The sequence below is a fragment of the Zeus faber genome (assembly GCF_960531495.2).
Source record: "Zeus faber genome assembly, chromosome: 10".
Lineage (NCBI taxonomy): Eukaryota > Metazoa > Chordata > Actinopteri > Zeiformes > Zeidae > Zeus > Zeus faber.
The window spans coordinates 30,583,982-30,602,369 of record NC_137199.1 but is presented as its reverse complement, the minus strand read 5'-3'; the positions used below and the strand labels follow the sequence as shown (position 1 = coordinate 30,602,369).

Here is an 18,388-nt window from a genome sequence, read left to right as displayed (position 1 = left end):
CGAATAAATGCCGTTTCAACATTCTATAAACCAAACGTTTGTGATGAAAAAAATGATTATATAGACTACAGAAATCAACTGAATAACACTTAAGACAGGAAGAAATACAATCTGGATTTACAAATGAGGACAGGATCAACTAGTGTTGCATAAAGATACATCAAGTACTGCAAAAAAAGTTAACACCATAACCTAAAATGCAAATACTTCACCTCAGAGTGTAAATACTTCACAATTTAGTGGTAAAGTTTCATAAGTATTGATTAAATGCACTTTACAGAAAATGCCTTAAAATGAGGTTAGAATTATTAGGTTAGGAAAACAAGAAATTTCTAAGTGAAAATTAAATCCACATTAGTTTTGTTTTTGAGCAGCCCTCGCCCTGCATTAACATGCAACAGGCCCCAGGTAATAAACAGCATCGACCGTTTTTAAATGAGCTAAATCACATCCCCGTTTGAAGACGAGCGCCTCGCTTAATTAGAAATCCATCACAGCAGATGTTGAAACAATTTAATCCCCTTGTCGATATCAAATTAAATGCTGGGAAGAGTGTGTTAAATAACTGAAATATAAAACAGATTCAGTAAGGCGAGCAGCAGCCCTTTGTGTTAGAACACTGAACCTTGACCGTGCAGCGGATAGAAACACTTTAAAGAACAAAACATTTGGATGAAACGTCGACGCCATCAAAGAACCACCTGCCAACTTGTAAATAAAGCTTTTTTTTTTATTCCTTAATCTCAATTTATAAATTGCGGTCACCATGTGGTACACCTGGAAAATGTAATTGACTTTTAATGGGTTGGAAGCACAACAAAACACCACGAACAACAAAAAATCGTTAGGATAACTTTTAATATAATCTTTTATTATTTATTGTTAAATCCACTGAAAGTAGGACTGTTTTCTAAACGTCCTTAAAACTGAACTAAAACCCAGACGTTGATGCTGCAGTTTCACCAGAAAAAAAATAAAATAAAAAATCTTCAAAAGCAATTTTAGTTGTTGGGACGATTACCATCGCGGTAGGAGAACGAAAAACAAATATATATTTTTTTATATTTAAAGCAAAGTAAACAGACGCTCCAACGAAGGATCTCTGATCTTCAGGCCACAAACTTGTTCTTGGTGGTGGAGCTGCTCTTGGTGGCCGTGTCTGCGTGGGACTGATATCCGATGATCACCTTGAGGGGAACGCCTAATCTGGCTTTATACACCCGCCTGTGAAAATAAACAAGCAAAAACAAATTATTGTTCGATTACCATTCAAAAAATCCACAGCTCTTACATTTAAGCTGCTCGGCCGGGAAAACAGGAAAAAATAAATAAATAATCAATTGATCAGATAATTTGGTTTTTAAGTTTAAAAATAATGATAAAATCTTAATAGTGCTTTAATGGCGGTGTCGAGCAGTACGAGCCTCTCCGCTGGCGGTACTCATTTCCACAGCACAAAGGGAAACAGAACCCCGGCACTGAGCTGCATAATTAAGACGGAGAAAGGCCCGGTGACGAGGTTACATAACCGACCGTAACGGGAACAGATTTACTTCTTAGAGGGATTTGGTGGAATACCTGGGGACAATAAGAGTTGAATAGAAAGTGCGGGTGAAGCAGTACGGTGGATTTAATGCGGTTTGTAACAAAGCCAGTGCTGGCCTTCAAACCACCGCCGTGAATAAGTAGGAGGATCAGCCTGTCGGGAGGAAAAACACGCAGGTTGAATCCTCGGTCGCAGCGAGATGTTGCTGTGACATTTAAATGTTTTCTGGGAAATGTCAACATTAAATTCCAATTCTGGAGCCACTCTTTGGAGGAAAGTTTGGGAAAGCTAAGGGTAATTTATGCTATATTTGAAAAGTGTTTCTTTAATTTGGTGTCCAGGTGTAACATTTCGAGGGCAGGTACAGTATTAGTGGAGTACAGAGGAAGTAACAATGCCACAGAACTTCTTCAAGATTCCTGAGCAGCAAACAAAACACTCCACCGCTGCGTTTACACTGTGTAACCAACACCAAGCAGCTTCAAACGCCAGACGTTGCTTTCCGAAGACACCGTAATGACTTATTTCAAGCCTCGGGTTTGGCGTCACGCTCGCAATCGTGGCAGGAAGTGCTAGGTGGAACGTTCTCAATTTGGGCTGCGGGGGGGCGGAGTCTGGGTGTGTTGAAACCACCAGTCGGAGGGAGGAAGAGACACACCCACCTCGCTCAAATGAGAAACCGGTCAATCAAGGCAACCGCACCCTAAGGGCCTTTCGAAATCGCAACCCAGACACCAGTTGGGTTGCGATTTAGAAAATAAACTTTGGTATTAAGGAAAGAAACAAGTTTCTTCTTTTTCCCCCTCCATTGACTTCCATTCAGTCTGAGGTTTTCTGGACCCGGCCTCTAGTGGCCATAAGCTGAACTGCAGTTTAATGCACTGTTATATTGGTGACCGCTTTCATGACTAAACAATATAGCAACCCTAGTGGTCACCACAAGCCCAGTTTGTTTTTTGAAGCGCTATCGCATGCACACACTTTATATACACTACTCACAAAAAGTTTGGGATATTTGGCTTTTGGGTGACATTTATGGAAAATGTAAAAATTTCACGCTCCATTGATATATCATGAAAGTAGGGCATTTAAGTAGAAGCATGCAATGGTGATTTCGTCATCTCAAACAATTTATTGAAACAAAAGCCAACAACAGTGGTGGGTTTACCACAACAACAAATTGTCATGTGCCCTTGAGCATCAATTACAGCTTGACAACCACGTCTCATGCTGTTCACAAGTTGACTTATTGTCTGCTGAGGCCTGGCCCCCCACTCTCCTTGAAGGGGGCCCTCAGGTCATTGAGGTTGTGGGGTACAGAGTTAGGAGCCTCTACACGGCCACTCAGCTGATCCCAGAGGTTTTCTATGGGATTCAGGTCTGGAGAGAGTGCAGGCCACTCCATTTGAGGTGCCCCAGTCTCCAGCAGCCGTTCCCTAATGATGCCACCTCCATGAGCTGGAGCGTTGTCGTCCATGAAGATGAAACGAGGCCTGTGTTGTTCATGCAGGGGCACAATGACTGGATGAATGATGTCATTCAGGTAGTATGGGCTTGTCACTGTACCAGTCACAAAGTGTAGGGCAGTTCTGTATTGACTAGACACACCTGCCCACACTGTAACACCACCACCACCAAAGGCTCGTCTGGTGACAACAGTGGCTGATGCGTAGCGCTCGCCTTGTGGCTCCGACATCGTTGGCGGCCATCATTTCTGCTCAACATGAATCAACTTTCATCAGAGAACAGCACTGAGGCCCCTGGTCCCTCGTCCAGCGTAAATGCTCCCTGGCCCGTGCAAGACCATGATGCCTGTGCCTGGTGGTGTGGTCAGGTGCCCTTGCAGGTGGTCTAGCACGCAGACCACGCTGATGTCAACGGTTTTAAATGGTCTGACGTGACACTTGGTGCCTCTCACCTCCCTTAAATGTGGCTGGAGTTGAGTGGCATCATCCTGCGGTTGTGCAGGGCACTGTTCACAATGCAGCGCTCATCAGTGTGGGATGTGGCCAAAGCACGTCCACTTCTATGCCTTTCTGTTACTCTTCCAGTCTCTGTATCTCTGTTGCAACCTGCTGATGACACTCTGTGACACTCTAAGCTCAGTGGCCACTTCCCTCTGACAACATCCTGTTTGAAGCCTCGCAAGGCGAGGTGCTGTTGATCAGTTGTTAGGTGTGGTCTTGGTCTCATGACGTAAAAATGTGAACAGCACGATGAAGAGGACTGTTTCAATACCAATTCTAATTGAACCAGGAAATGTATTGGTGGATTCATGCATCAAACAGCTGTTGTGAATTGTGCCGTTCAGCTCCTCGTTAGAGAACAGCAAGTTGTACAAAAAGTACTGAAACATTGACAGTTGGACATGTGCATTCAAAAGTTTAGAGAAGGTCAAATTAAGTTCAGCTGTAAAAGATTATTGTGCATTTTAGGTTCATCCTGAAATTTCACCCGAAAGCCGAATATCCCTAACTTTGTGAGTAGTGTGCACACACACACACACACACACACACACACAAAATCATTTTGTTTAAATACCTTCTTATGCTTACCCGATGTGTGTGATGGCCTCTCTGTTCTCGTAGTCCGTGGTCCATATTGCGATTTTATCTCCTTTGGCGCGGACGTTGATGACTGCTCCGCAGACTTCGTCACTGTGCTCGTCAAACGCTTCACCTACGAGACAGAGGAGCTGCAGCACAACGGATACGTTTGAAACCTTCTCCAAAAGTAGGGGAAAAAAAAACCTCAGCAGCAATAACGCAGTACAGTCGCTTTGCCTTCTGTAAAATCTGAACAGACCTTTTTTCGTTGGAGAATCTTCAACCAGCCATTTCCTCTCAGTGAAAGAGGAACAGTTTTCCCCTCAGTTTAAAAAAATAGTCTTCGCAAAATGTTTTATAACATTTCTATCAAGATCCCTATTTTTTTTTTTTTTTTAAGACAACTTTCAAGTAAACCCATCTCACCCAATTAGCACAGTTGTTTCATTCCAACATTTTCTCATCTTTTGACGGATTTTTTTTTTGCAGTGCGGCTAAAGGACAGTTCAAACATCTTTTCAACACAGGGCTGATTAAAATGTTGGTTTCATCAGATATTACCTACCAGTTTTTATTTCAGAGTACAAACCCCACTGAGCACATCACTATCATAACCATTTGCAGAAGGGAAGAGTCACTAAAATCCTGAAAAAAAAAAAACTGATCAAATGCAAAGGTAACCCCCCCCCCCTGTCAGATTCCTCTGGTTTAATAGGAAGCATCACTTCCTCTTCCTGGAGCGTGGTCTAAAGGAACCCCAAGATACATAGTCACTTGGGGACTAATCTGGGACCCAAGCAGTACTGGGGAAGCCGGAGGATTGTGTACATCTGTGTACATCTGCCGAGGCCAGTCTACAGGTTTAATTCATCAGCGCTGGCAGTTTGTGTTCGCTATGAGCCAAGGAGAAATCTGGAATCCCAGCGCACCTTCCCTAAAAAGGTGTTCCTCCCCCCCGTCCCTGTCAATTGATAGTCAGCCACTTCACGTTTCAATCGGCATGCCATCACTCTGGCTCCGCTGGTCAGGTGGTTTCCACTCAGGACTCATTGCATGTAACGTGTGCTAACAGAGCCTCGCCCCCAAGCAACATGATTGTTCAAAATATATAGCAAGCGAAATGCCCCTTTTACATACATTATAGCACCGCTCACATTATTCCAAAAGTCTGATTTGCAAAACTACTTTTTGGATCCGTGTGAGCGCCTCACCGTCTCCAGCCAGAAGCGGTCCAGGTCCATCTTGCGCTGCTGTTTGGACAGTGTGATGAGCCAGCGGCCTCCTCGCCGGTTCAGCTCGTCCTCCCACATGGGCTCGATGCCGTCCTGAACCCAAACACACATTTAGTCACTTAGCAGCAGCCACCACCGGGCTCCCGTTCCCCTCCTCCTGCAACCCCTCCGTGAGTCACCAGGAGTGTTATTTAACCTTTACATTTCAACTACATTCCGCCACTAGCGCAGGCTCTCATCGCAAGTGACTCAGCAGCGGAAGGACCGTAGGTCACAGACACTTTGTGAAATGCAAAGAGGGAGGCGGTTCACTGGACTGATTCAGGGGCTGGAGCGCTGCTCTGCATCTTTCAATCCCACTCTTTAGTTTTACCCTTTTATGAGATTTTCAATATTTCAGCAGACATTTTTTCCCGTTCCAAACATAGTTCCACCCGATAGTTCAAGTGTCTGCTAAGTTCATCCACCAACGGTCTTCAGGAGACTCATTTTCATTGCATGGGAACATGACACATGACACAAAATAGTCACGATCCTCTCAAATAATTGCAATTATGTAATAACTGACAGCTCTCTCTACACAATTGTGATGAGTTCTGTAATCTCACAGCAAAACCTTACTCCATCACATAACATCTAATAACTTTATTCATACAGTACTTATAAAAAAAATTGAGATATACAGACTTAAAAAAAAACAAAGAAAGTTGTATAAAATTGATAAAATAATTAGCATAATACATTAGAATAGTGAGAAATAAATTGAAATTAATACACATTCTAAAAGTAACTGGATCCAACAAAGTAAAAGTACACCATTGAATAAATACACTACGAAGCTAGTCAATGGAAGTTATTTTTACCCAGAGCAGGGCTCGACAGTAACTTGCCCGGTTGCGCTCAACCAGATTGAGTCAATTGGCAACCATTTCGTGGCCTCCGGTTCCCCTCTTTGGCAACCACTTAACCATAGATAGGGAAAGCAAACGAAAAAACATGCACCCGAAATTAAATAAATGTTGTATTAGTGATATTTAAATATTGCCGTTACAGTTTGAACCAGAACACTGCACATGCGTTGACTCACGTGCGCACAGTCATCTGGTCACATTTTAATCCCTTTCTTCATCATCTGTGATGTGAAAACAGATGATTTATTCTAGGGATGCAACGGTATGCGGTACGATATCGAACCGTTCGGTTCACACTACAGTTCAATGACCGCGGTATTACACTATCACGTTAAAAGTCCACCGGACGCGTTGGCTGTCAAGTCCACGCTTCCAAAGTCTATTTATTATTTCCCCTTCAAACTGAGCGCAGCATTGCCCATAGAAAAAAGATAAAACCACATAGAAATGTTTTTAGAAAGCGTGCAATCAATCAAGGTGTCCAGTGAGAAAATAACCCCCTGGGATGGTCGTGTCCCTCTTTATTAAAAACTGCTCTTCAGACACTTCCTGAATCCACTCGCACCATATTGTGGTGCGAGTGGATTCTTTTCAACAGCGCCTTTGTCGGAATGAAGGGAACAGAGTCTCACTGGATGAGCCCTTCTTTTGTTGTCAAGTCTTATGTTGTGTTTGTTTAAGTTGCCATCTGCCACCGGCAAATGTTTCCCCCTCTGTCAGAGATAGCCTATGGGGAGGTGCCCTGGCTGAAAAGGACCCACTGTCACGTCAGGTTCACAAGGCAAAGCCCTTGTTTGACTGAGGTTTGATTTCAATAAGTAGTTTTACTATTGATTTCTGTGAAAAAAATACTTAATACCTTTTCTACAAAAAAGTAATGAACTATGGTACGGTTTTATTTTTTGTGAATTTTTAAACTATTACACACAATATTTTCATTACTCACTATCCTGGACCTCCCTTCCAATCTGATGAGTTTATGCAAATTATAACAACCCACCAATAAACTTGAACCCCTGTCTCCCCCTACAGTCATACAGAGCATCACAATAGATATTTGTGGTAGACTTTTTTTTTGGTGGTGGGGAAAAAAAAACGTTTAAACTTGAAAAATAAAAATCGGAAATATAAAAGATATTGAAACCGTACAGATACCGTGGCTCCAAAACCATGATGATACCGAACCATGAGCCCACTGTACCTTTGCATGCCCAATTTCCACAGTCAGAAAGTAAGCGTGTGTCCTGCTCATAGTTAAGTTCTAAAATGCCGGTGCGCCACAGAGCGTCTCTCTAGCCGGACTGCTGACAGCGCTGTCAGCCAAAGACTCAACGTGGACGGTAGTAGAGCAAGGTTATTACAGTCAGAGATGCAAACAACTCGCTTGTTGGTGAATGAGTCCCCCCCCCCCATCAATTTGGGTGACATTTTTGCGATTCGTCCAAACCGATCCCAAGGCAAGAGATTTTGGCCTATTTTTTATCCGTCTGAGAGAGCGCTGACACCCGCGATAAATTATCTAGTCGACTCCTTCTGATATTACACCTCTAGTTGAAAGTGCTCCAAAGCAGTAAGCGATGCTGCGTACACAGGTTCTGAAAACTAATGTGTCAGCAGTGACTCATTCATAGGAACCCGGAAAACTATTGACTATCACCATAAGTATATTTTAGCATCCCTGTACAGTTAACTAAAACTAGGTGGCAAAAAATCATTTTAATTTCAAACTAGACAGAAAAACAGAATGAACTGAAACAAAACTGTGTAATTAGAAAGCAAACTAAAATAAAACTATACAGGAATTGTCTTTAGTTTACTCCCTAGTCAATTGGGACAAATTTGTCAACATATAGCCATTACTAACCAGTTCTTACGTTTGTAGACGGACAGCAATAATAATGACTTCATTTGGTGAAGAGCTGCTTTTAAATAGTAACATGCAAATTAGAATTTCCCATCGTTAACAATGAGGGGACAAACAGGACCGCTGAGATGTCAGATTGTCTATGTGGTGAGCATATACAGTACATGTGGGTGTAAGAGAGAGACAGACAGGCTAAGTGTGACCAGAGGAGTTAGTGTTATCACAGCTTGTGTCTGCTTGACTTGTTTCTTCCCCTCTGAAGATTTTAAATTCTGTAAGTTGCCAACCTGGCAACCACTTTGAAATGTTAGTGTTGAGCCCTGCAGAGTGCCTTGCAGTTTTAGGTCTGACTCCCCACAATGTATAGCATACCATATGATGTACTTATCTTAAATAGTGGAGAGCCCAAAATCAAAATGCCCATAACAATACCCCAAATCAAAGCCAAGAGTAAGGCTTGTAAAATGCATCATTGACTAACATTAACGTCTCTAGTGAAAAAAACGATTTTACCTTGAACAGAGAGTAGTCGCAGCCAGACATCAAGTTACTGGAGACCTGAATGTGATTATATAAACTGGGAAATAAAAGAAGGTATATTAGATTTATTTTTTTTAGAGCATTAGAACAGGGCGGATCCACTTTGTGGTTTAACTGAAATAACTTGTGACTTCTACCTCATTCGATTTGAAATGTCTCTAGTTGACCCAAGTCAAAGAAAAACATTGACGAGCTGAACAAAACCTTCAATAATTTTCATACGTAATGAAAATAAAGTTAGGTGTAAGATTGATTCATTAATTCAGTAAGTTTTACTTGTTGATAATAGGTACCCTTCCATCCACACAATCTGAAAAAACTGAATAAACAGTGGATATTCTAAATAAGGTGCAATAGAGACTTAGCTCAAAATGTCAGTTTACCTTCTCACCCATGCAAGAATCAAAAAAAAAAAAAAAAAAAAAAATTTATATATATATATATATATATATATATATATATATATATATATATATATATATATATATATATATATATATATATATATATTTCGTTTCATCATCACTTCTCTCCTGTTTCAGGTTAAATGCGTGTCGGAACACACCAGAAGACCATTAAACAGGAATTGAAAATTTGACTCTCCATTCATCTCTATGGAGGCCCTCTAGGGGGCACTAGGCCACAGCCTCTCCAACAGCCTGACGGCCCTGTTCCTGTTCTCAGAGACAGGGATTGGCCTTTTAATGGACCACAGAACAACATGAAGGAGCATATTTTTAAACATTTTAATGTTGATACGTGGAATTTCCCTTGAAGGAGTCTAGGTGCCACTGTTATCTGAAAGGACTATCACGGTCAGTCAATCGTAATACGCGGCATTGCTTCATTAGGCTCAGATATAATAAATGAGTACATGACTGTTAGGAATATCACCCTATACATGTCACGCTTAAAGGCGACCTATTCTGCTTTCTTATTTTCTGTCATAACGTTAGTGTGGGATGTTCATACTAGACGTGGCCAAAGTGTCCAATAATGAGGTAAACTAATGACAAAGTAATTGCCGCGAACAAAGCGCTGAGGATTCCGGCCGCTCTGCACACTCCGTTTCCAAAATTCTCTACTCTGAACGAGCTGACGTCAGCTGGTCACGGATGTCTATATACTGCATGTAATCTGCTCCATACTTTTTTCCGGCATGCGCTTCTCCAAACAAAAGTGTTTATTGTAGATATTTTATTTTCCGACATTTACGTGACAAAATCCCCACGTGCTCGCGACCCAGTGCGCCACAGTCAGTGTCTCCCAGAAGCTTGCAGCACGGCAACCAAAGTGTGAATTAACTTTTAAATGAAGCCATGTAGATCTAATATGAGTGAAGATTCAGCAACTTGCTAATTTCTCACCTCAAATTTGTTCACAAAACAGATTTTGGTGGACTTATAAAAGGTGAAATCAATAAAAGTTTACAGAGTAAATAAAACAGTCCAGAGGAAAAACTCAAACCCCATTTGCTCACATAACCCGGAACTTCTCAAACCCATTGGTTCAAAACTAGGGGCCTGGCTGTTTTGCCCGTTTTGGAACAGTCCAGGTTTAGAGGCGTGTCACAATGGCCTGAAGACATAATTTGAGGGGTATTTTCAACAAAACACTTCGAAAACATGTTTTGGGGACCTCAGAGATTATTATCATCATGTGTAAAAAGGAGCATAATAGGTCCCCTTTAAATTCATTCAGAATTCAATGTATTTTTGGGATGTTGCTTAAATTACAAATAATTAGTTCCAGACGAGGAAGTCCTGGACTTAGAAGGATCTAGTCTTTCTAGTCCAGATCAACCCGGTCGACCTGGAGGCCACACCCATTAATACCAAACGTTTAATTTTAAATTAACTTAGACCTAGATTAGCTCTAATCTTCTTCTGGAAATCTTTTTTTTTCAAACCAAGACTAGACTTTTAAACCATGACTGAGAAGGACCATTTCAGTTAGTCCAGATTAAAAACGGGATTTAGTCTGAGATCAGGACCAATCTGTGTCCCCCAAACCTGTATTACGCTCTTACATGGTTATATGTGAACGTCTCCGTGAAGCTGGGCAGCGAAGGGGGTTCAGAGGAGCCAACGCCCACACCTCCCCAAACCCCAACTACATGTTGCACGGTTTTCCAGAAGCACTCAGCATCACGTCGTTTGGATTTTAATGAAATGGACACAGAGGTTGGGGCTGAAAGATTTAGCAACTTGGCCAAATACTGAGTTTTGTTTTGCTTTTTTAAAGACAAGGATTGTTCATTTAAAAACTCTAAATACACTACAACTCAGTTTTCCGTGACCTTAGCTTCTTTGAACTTTCCATTTAATCAAAAGCAGCTAGTTTTCCCTCTTTCCCCGCAAGCTACGATGTTCTGCTAAATAACATGAGATATCTTTAAACTCTGAAATTAAACATAAATTACTGAGGTTTTTTCTGAAGGGGGGGTAGTTTTTATTGTTGGGTTGATTAATGTTTTGGTCAACCAAACATGTCATTACGGCACTCATTCGGCAGCTTTGGATAAATGAGGTTCTACTGTCAGGGAAATGGCATTTAAATGTCATTTCTAGCGTTTTATCACCTTTAAAAAGAGCTGATCAGTGTTCAGATCCTCCCAACGCCATTCCTTTGTTTTAATTTGATTCCATCACTTTCCACCTTCAAACAACTTATTCAAAATAGATTATACAACTCTATTATACGGAGTACTTATCGCTAATTGATCTGCAGTACTTACGCCCAGAAGTCCTCCACGGTGTCGAACTTGGAGATGAGACGCAGGTTTGACTGCCACGTTTTACTTTTGTCGTTCTTGAAGAACCAGAGCGCCCACCTGCAGATCACACCACACATTTTACACCAAAAAAAAAAAAATCACATTAACACGATTCCCTAAAGGAAGTCTTCTGTGGCACGCAAGCGATGGGGCGCCCATGCACTGACTGTGCCAGCCCAGGGGCACTCTGCGTGCCAAAACAGTGTTTTTATTTTGGATTAAGGTTATTTTACTGTGTTTCCTCATGGAACGAAACAAGCACTGTGTGTGATGGGGACACGGGAATGGGATAACGGCACTGTGGGGGCGAGGGGGATGTACGACAGCAAAACGAAACAAGTGTGACAAGATGTTATGGTGATGTACAAATGCTGCAATAAAAAATAAACTATTTTATGTCATATATATATATATATATATATATATATATATATATATATATATATATATATATATATATATATATATATGGAATTATACTAGCAACCTGGAGCCGCAACTTTATCACCGGACCAACCACGCCACACGATACCATGTCCAAACCCTCTGCTTCCTCGCTATAGCACAAAAGCGCCTCAATGCAATTAATAAATACGAAAAAATAAGGTATATCAATCCATGGCTTTTATGCAAGCCATTTAAGTGAGATATTCCAGCGTACCGGCACCCTAAACTCTGGCAGCCGTAGCACGTGCATTAGAGTCCGCTCCTCGCTTTCTCCCTGTCTGTAAGGTAGCTACATCACATCCAGCTGTAATTCTGTCATGGAGGACGGCAAAAAGTTTAATTATTTTAACTTTTGATTATTTTAACATGCCTGCCCCTCCCAGCACTGACTGCTATTCCATCGTTAAGCTGCCTTCACATATGCACAGCGGATAATGTCCGGACCTGATGACATACATGTGAGGAGTTTCACACATGTTGCTCACAACCCAAGATTGTCTGTGCCAGACACTTTTACACCACCTGGAAATAATCTGTTAGGTTTAGACCAGGGGACGGAGCCTGGGTAGAGCATGCAGGAGGCAGGACGTGATACAATGATGCTGCGGAGTTTTACAGCACACAGGTTGGCGGACAAGGCTACTGATTTAGTTCGGCTTTTTTGCGTCGATACTGCATGTATTTGGACGCGATATAAAGCAGAGAGTGGAAAGGAATAATAATACAGAAAGCAGAAGGGAGTACAAAGCAGCTATGCTCCATTCACCAAGATCCACACAAAGGGAAATAACTGGCTAATTAGATTTCAAAACAGAACAGACCGATTTTCAAAATAGTCTACCTTTGATTTATTTTCCCCAAATTATTTTGTTGGGCTACTAAAGTATTGAAAAATGTCTCATTTAGTAGATAGTTGCTTAGCAGGCTAAAAAGGCTTCTGAAGTCATTTCTCACAAAAAGAAGGTGTGTTTCATACATCTGTGCTCATTCGCATATAGTGTGACTAAGGGCTGAAAGACACCCCAGTTAATTTTTTTTACAATGAAGATTTCTTCCTCTCCCTGGCAAAAAAGGGGGAATAAAAAAAACGAATGGTATCAGCCTCTGCTAAATTTTAAACATTGTATCGGCCCAGAATGTCAATTCATTCATCCCTAATTTTAATGTAACCTTTGGATTAAGGGGGCCAGGTTGATCTGGAGCAACACCAGACAGACGGAGCCTACTCGCCCTTCGTCACCTTAGTCTAGAATTAATTCATCTTAAATCAAGCAATCTCAGGAAGGCATATTCAAGTTCTGGATTATTTTAAGCAGGATTAGTTCAGTACTAATTTATATCAAACCCTATCTACGAAACCGCCCATAGTGTTTCAGTGGAATATTGATATGAACTTAAGACGTCATTCTGGAATAAATTGATTCCAATATAAGTTAAAATGTGAAAATATGCACTGTGGAGCTTTAAAGGTGGTCAAAACCTTTCGGCCATAGGTAGTGCTTTTTAACTACAGTCAACAGGCTGACGCGTAAGCGAACGAAGCGCCCGCCTAAGGCCCCTGTGGCCACCAAAGGGGCCGGCCAGCCATTAAAACTGTTCATCTCACTGCTGTAATACTATGCATTTAAAATGTATTAGGGGTATCAAGATTCTCAAAATCAAATTGATTTTAATTCACTACTGCATTTAAACATATTGTATTATATAACAATATTTCCTTCTAGCACCGACAACTCTGCCATTGTTCGACTACTCAGTCTTTGTAAAGAAAAAAAAAAAAAAACACTTGTTTCTCAACGAGTAACTTTAAGTGAGTCATTAAATCCTCAAATCATGCTGGAGCTTCTGTTGCCCCCACTAAAGCTCTGCTTCAGCGATGGAGTACCAAGTTCATTTTCAGATAATGTTACATCAGATCACATTTGTCTTGGCGGTCAAGAGCAACTTAGGATAATATCACCTTCAAAAATATGAGGAGAATCTCGAACCTGCTTGTGACTTTGAAGTCGAATGCTCATTTTGAATAGGTATCGTGACATCCCTAATATTTGTTATTAGTGCTCAAACATCGCACAATACATTTTCTATTTGTAATACTCTGCCAAGCAGTCTTTGGAGTTGGACAAAAAACATTTCACTGCATGCTGCACAGTGCAATATGCATGTGTGAAATAAATGATTTGAATGTTTAGTTTTTACTCCAACATTACACATTGTACAACATTATACGTTCGAGCTGCAAGCTGCATTTTCACTCTTAATACTGCAATTAATATTTTACTTTTTACTGTGCTGCATTTCCCTGTGGTAGAACCTTGAGCACTCCTAAAAGCAAAAGGGGGAGGTGCACCAATTAATGAGGTTTGCAGATAAAGGGCTACCTCGAGATGAATGCAGGTTGCGACTTTTGGTTCAGGCCGGTGGAGTGAGGCAGGTGCACGTCGCATTCCATGCTGGCGTGCAAGAATAACTGGTAGGCTTACAGCTGTTTTCTGTGTACAGGTACTCCTCACTTAACGACCGAGTTCACTTCCTACAAGCGGGTCGTGAATACCGAGACTGCGGGGAATGGGAACGTGATGAAATTAGATGTATACAGTACACACACGACCAGTCTATTGTACGCTGTGTACAATATCACGGCGTGCAGGGCGTCTCAGCGCCAAGCATCTCGTCACACATCACCCTTTATATACTACATACACATCTCATCACCGTTCTGTCTCGTTTTCGCAGTCTGTCAGTATTCACTACACTAGCGTTCGCAATCGCCACACCCCCTTGCCGTGAAATCACACAAACACCTCTACGACCGACCTGTTTAACAACCATTCAGACTTACGACCATCTCTCTGACCAGTCTATTGTACGCTGTGTACAATGTTGCAGTGTCTCAGTGCCAAGCATCTCATCACCCTTTATACACACTATACACATAATCACCGTTCTCAGTCTCATTACCGCAGTCTGTCAGAATTCATTACACTAGCATTCGCAATCGCCACGCCCCTTACTGTGAAATAACACGGGTCCTTGCTTATGGACCTGGTTGTAGGAAGGGAACTCTTATTAAATGAGAAGTACCTGTATGAGTGTTTTAGACCATCTGGTTTGAATGTCGGTCACATTGTTTTTATGTCTGAAGGATTGAAGGCGGCTGGTAATCGGTAGGAAAGAAGATCAACGTACCGGGTATTTAAGATTAGTCATCTAGCTGTTAGTATTTAATCAGTGTGTATTTTAATAGCTGGGTAACAAAGTGTTTAAGATTGCAAATGTGTTTCCCTGCAAAATATCAACAGTCCATTAGCTGCCCTTGCCGTGGGACTATTTGGGTTGTTTTCCTGTTTGTTTCTTTGGGGTTTAATTTTTTGTCCAGTCCGTCCCGGCAAGTGAGTTGGCAGCGGGCAAAAAGATCTGGGTATTGCCCTTGGGGCGGACTAGCTGTTTGTTTGTTTTGTTGCCAATCTGCTTTCTTCTCCCACTAATCAATAAGTTACCTAGGTTGAATCCCAGTCATGCAGTGAGGGCAGGCTTAAGCGGGGACCTGGTGCTTAACCCTTTGGGAGTGTCAGAGCAGAGAGTTAGAGCAGAGTAAGAAGGAATGCGGAAGGAATGCAGTGAAAATCATTGTGTGTACATTTTGCAATAGGTCAACCCACCCAGTGTTCAAGGCTTATTAAGGACAGTGTGCAAAGGTGGGCTTGTGTGGAACTCAGACCCTGCCTCGTTACCTATGGCTGGGAGGTCAATTGTGAGGAGGTTAAGGTGGGCGAATATCATTTGTCAAGCTAAACTGCAGGAATAAAATGATTTACTCTTTACCTCCCAAATTGTCATTCCTTCACGGCTTGAGTCGCCGCCCCTAGATGTTATGTTAAGTAGTTGCGATCAGAAAACCTTAAAAAAAAAATTAACTGTATTACAGTAACCCTCTACCTGCAAGTGTGTGAGGTTAACTGAGTCCAATCAGAACATGTGTACTGTTTGTTGGCGGCAGATTTACTTTGAGAGTGAGTGACGGGTCGGGAAACAAATAAAAAGAATATCTTCATTCATCAGCTTAACATTGTTAATACAGAGGCCTATGTTTACTTTTTACTGGTATTACTTTGTTTTTAGGTTTGTTGTTGACGATTAACAGTGGTTTAATCATTAAATTCTCCAGGTTTATACGGCATACCAATTTATCTTTCCTTTATCCTGCGATATGTATTGTGTGCAGTTAACTGAGTTTTGTTGCACCCCCCCCATTATATCACCACTTTTGTTCTTCATATTTATATTATTATTACTGACTTGTTTGGATGGGAGCTGCTGGAACAGTGCAATTTCCCCGTGGGATGAATAAAGTATCTAATCTTATCCTATCATTCCATCAATCCATTGTTCCAACCCGAGATCCACCGTTCCATCCATGGCTCCATCTACTTCCGCGTATGGAACACGTGCGTTTCAGTGCTCAGTAAAAGGGAAGAACATTCATGAAATGTTTTGCACCTTCAGGTTGTTTTCTGTGTAAACAGTTGGAGAAGCTTTAAAGAGGAAAACCAACAGAGCTGAGGGGGTTCACCACGGGGACAAGCAGAGTAAACATTTAAAAACGGAATTATTAAAAACAGAGGAGATGCTAAATTTAATTTGGTCAGTACGCAACAAATTGCGATAAAACGGTGTAGTCTAAAACTTCCAATCCAACCAGGATTTCCTCCGGATAAAAAAAAATAATAATAATCTCCCAAGTTGCTTGAACCAAAACATGCGCAGCCAATGGGACTCACTTGTTTTGTAACGGATGCTTGATGTAGTGGTGAGCGCTCACCAGCTTCTGAACTTTCGTTTCATATTTTTCCTTTTCAGAAGTTGCAGAAATCGAACCAGGCACCTGAGGGAAACAGGAAATAATGAACCACGCTTAAGTAAAAGTGGGAAGCGGAGTGTCGGCACGTCACGCCTGTAACAAAGACGTTAACCCAGCCACCACAAATCATTTCATGTCACTCTGTGAGAAACCACATTTACTGTTGAAAGTGAACACACTGACAAACAGCGAAGCGTGCATTTGGGACGAAGGAATTTGGTTTCAAGGTCATTACTTCATCCCCCCCCCTCGCCGTCCCAACGATTTTAAAACTCTGTTTAATCTCTCAATTGTATTTCAGTAAAGGTCTCAAAAAGTGGCTGCTTACGTTTGTTTAAAAGACTATTGGGATCAACGGGATCAGGTGGACTTGTGTGACATGACAGTGGAGGACGCCTGTACTGGTCTAGGAACATTCAACAACAGCTGTAAATGCAATGGGACACGTTCTACTTTTATATGTGAATGAAATGTATGTTGATCATATGAGTCTCTGAATGCTTGCAGGTGGATCTTCAGTCAGTTTGCTGGGCGAGCGAGAGAGCTGGTTGGCATTGTAACTTGATGAATTATACATAACTTCAGGGATAAGATATAAAATAATCAGAAGCATTTTTTTTTATAACCCAGCTGCTGAACAATTAGCTAGTAAGCGAAGACTAAATGCTATCTAGTTGAATAAATAGAAAGACAAGTTATTTTCTCATTGTTTAACGAATGTTGAGATTTGTGAAGTGGGGTATAGTGTCTTTCTGTTCTGTATATCTGTTCAAGAAGAACGTACTTAAATGATATTCAAATGTGTGTATTGCTTCATAAAATAAATTGGAACAGTTTATAGTGCTAGCTAGCAGAAAATATTACTTTAGCTTCAAAATGTCACGGAAAATGTTTGGGGGCAAAATCAAAACGCCAAGATTAAAACCAAAATGTTGGGATTTAACAGTAAATGCTCGAGGTTTAAACAAAAAATATATTTTAAGTTTGTTTAGGACAAAGTGGCTGCGTTCGCAATCAGCGCAACTTCCTAAGACAGGCAACCACAGGCAAACGCAAGTTTCACCTTTTTTTCCCAGGAATTGCTTTGGCTGCAAAACCCAAAGTGCACCAGCACAACGCTCTGCTGCAGCCCCGTCCGTTCACCTTCTGTGACGACTGCGTTTTAACAGCGTTTTAACTGCGTTTTAACTGCGTTTTAACAGCGTTTTAACAGCGTTTTAACTGCGTTCTGACCGACTTGGCGTCAGAGCGAACCGGACTTGAACGCACCACCCACAGCACTTTAACTTGTGACTTCACTGAGTTTTAAAAGTCATATTTTCATATTTTCATGTCATCTGCTTGGATCATTGTAATATCTGATAATATCTCTGTCGACGTCAACTCTAACGAGCCACTCACCACAACAGCTGTCGCCATCTTCAGCAAAGACAAACTCTCACTTCGGCCTCAATTAACAACAGCTGAGCCAACACAACGCGCATGCGTAGTAATCTGGTAGATAGACCGACAGACAGATAGACAGGAACCGACAGATAGACAGAAACAGACAGCTAGACAGAAACAGACAGAAACAGACAGATAGACAGACAGATAGACAGGAACAGACAGATAGACAGGAACCGACAGATAGACCGACAGACAGATAGACAGGAACCGACAGAT

At 41.5% G+C, this 18,388-nt stretch overlaps 1 protein-coding gene across 1 annotated transcript; it reads right to left on the bottom strand.

Moving 5' to 3' along the window:
* Window positions 1-1,100: 1,100 nt before the first annotated feature.
* On the bottom strand, window positions 1,101-18,153 carry eif4ea (eukaryotic translation initiation factor 4ea). Its single transcript, XM_080008487.1, has 7 exons — window positions 18,125-18,153; window positions 16,644-16,747; window positions 11,377-11,472; window positions 8,613-8,676; window positions 5,304-5,417; window positions 4,102-4,241; window positions 1,101-1,224 (listed from the first exon to the last, which is right to left on the bottom strand). The coding sequence occupies exons 1-7, from the start codon at window positions 18,140-18,142 to the stop codon at window positions 1,110-1,112; spliced, it is 651 nt and encodes a 216-aa protein (XP_079864613.1). The 5' UTR covers window positions 18,143-18,153; the 3' UTR covers window positions 1,101-1,109.
* Between the last annotated feature and the right edge of the window lie 235 nt (window positions 18,154-18,388).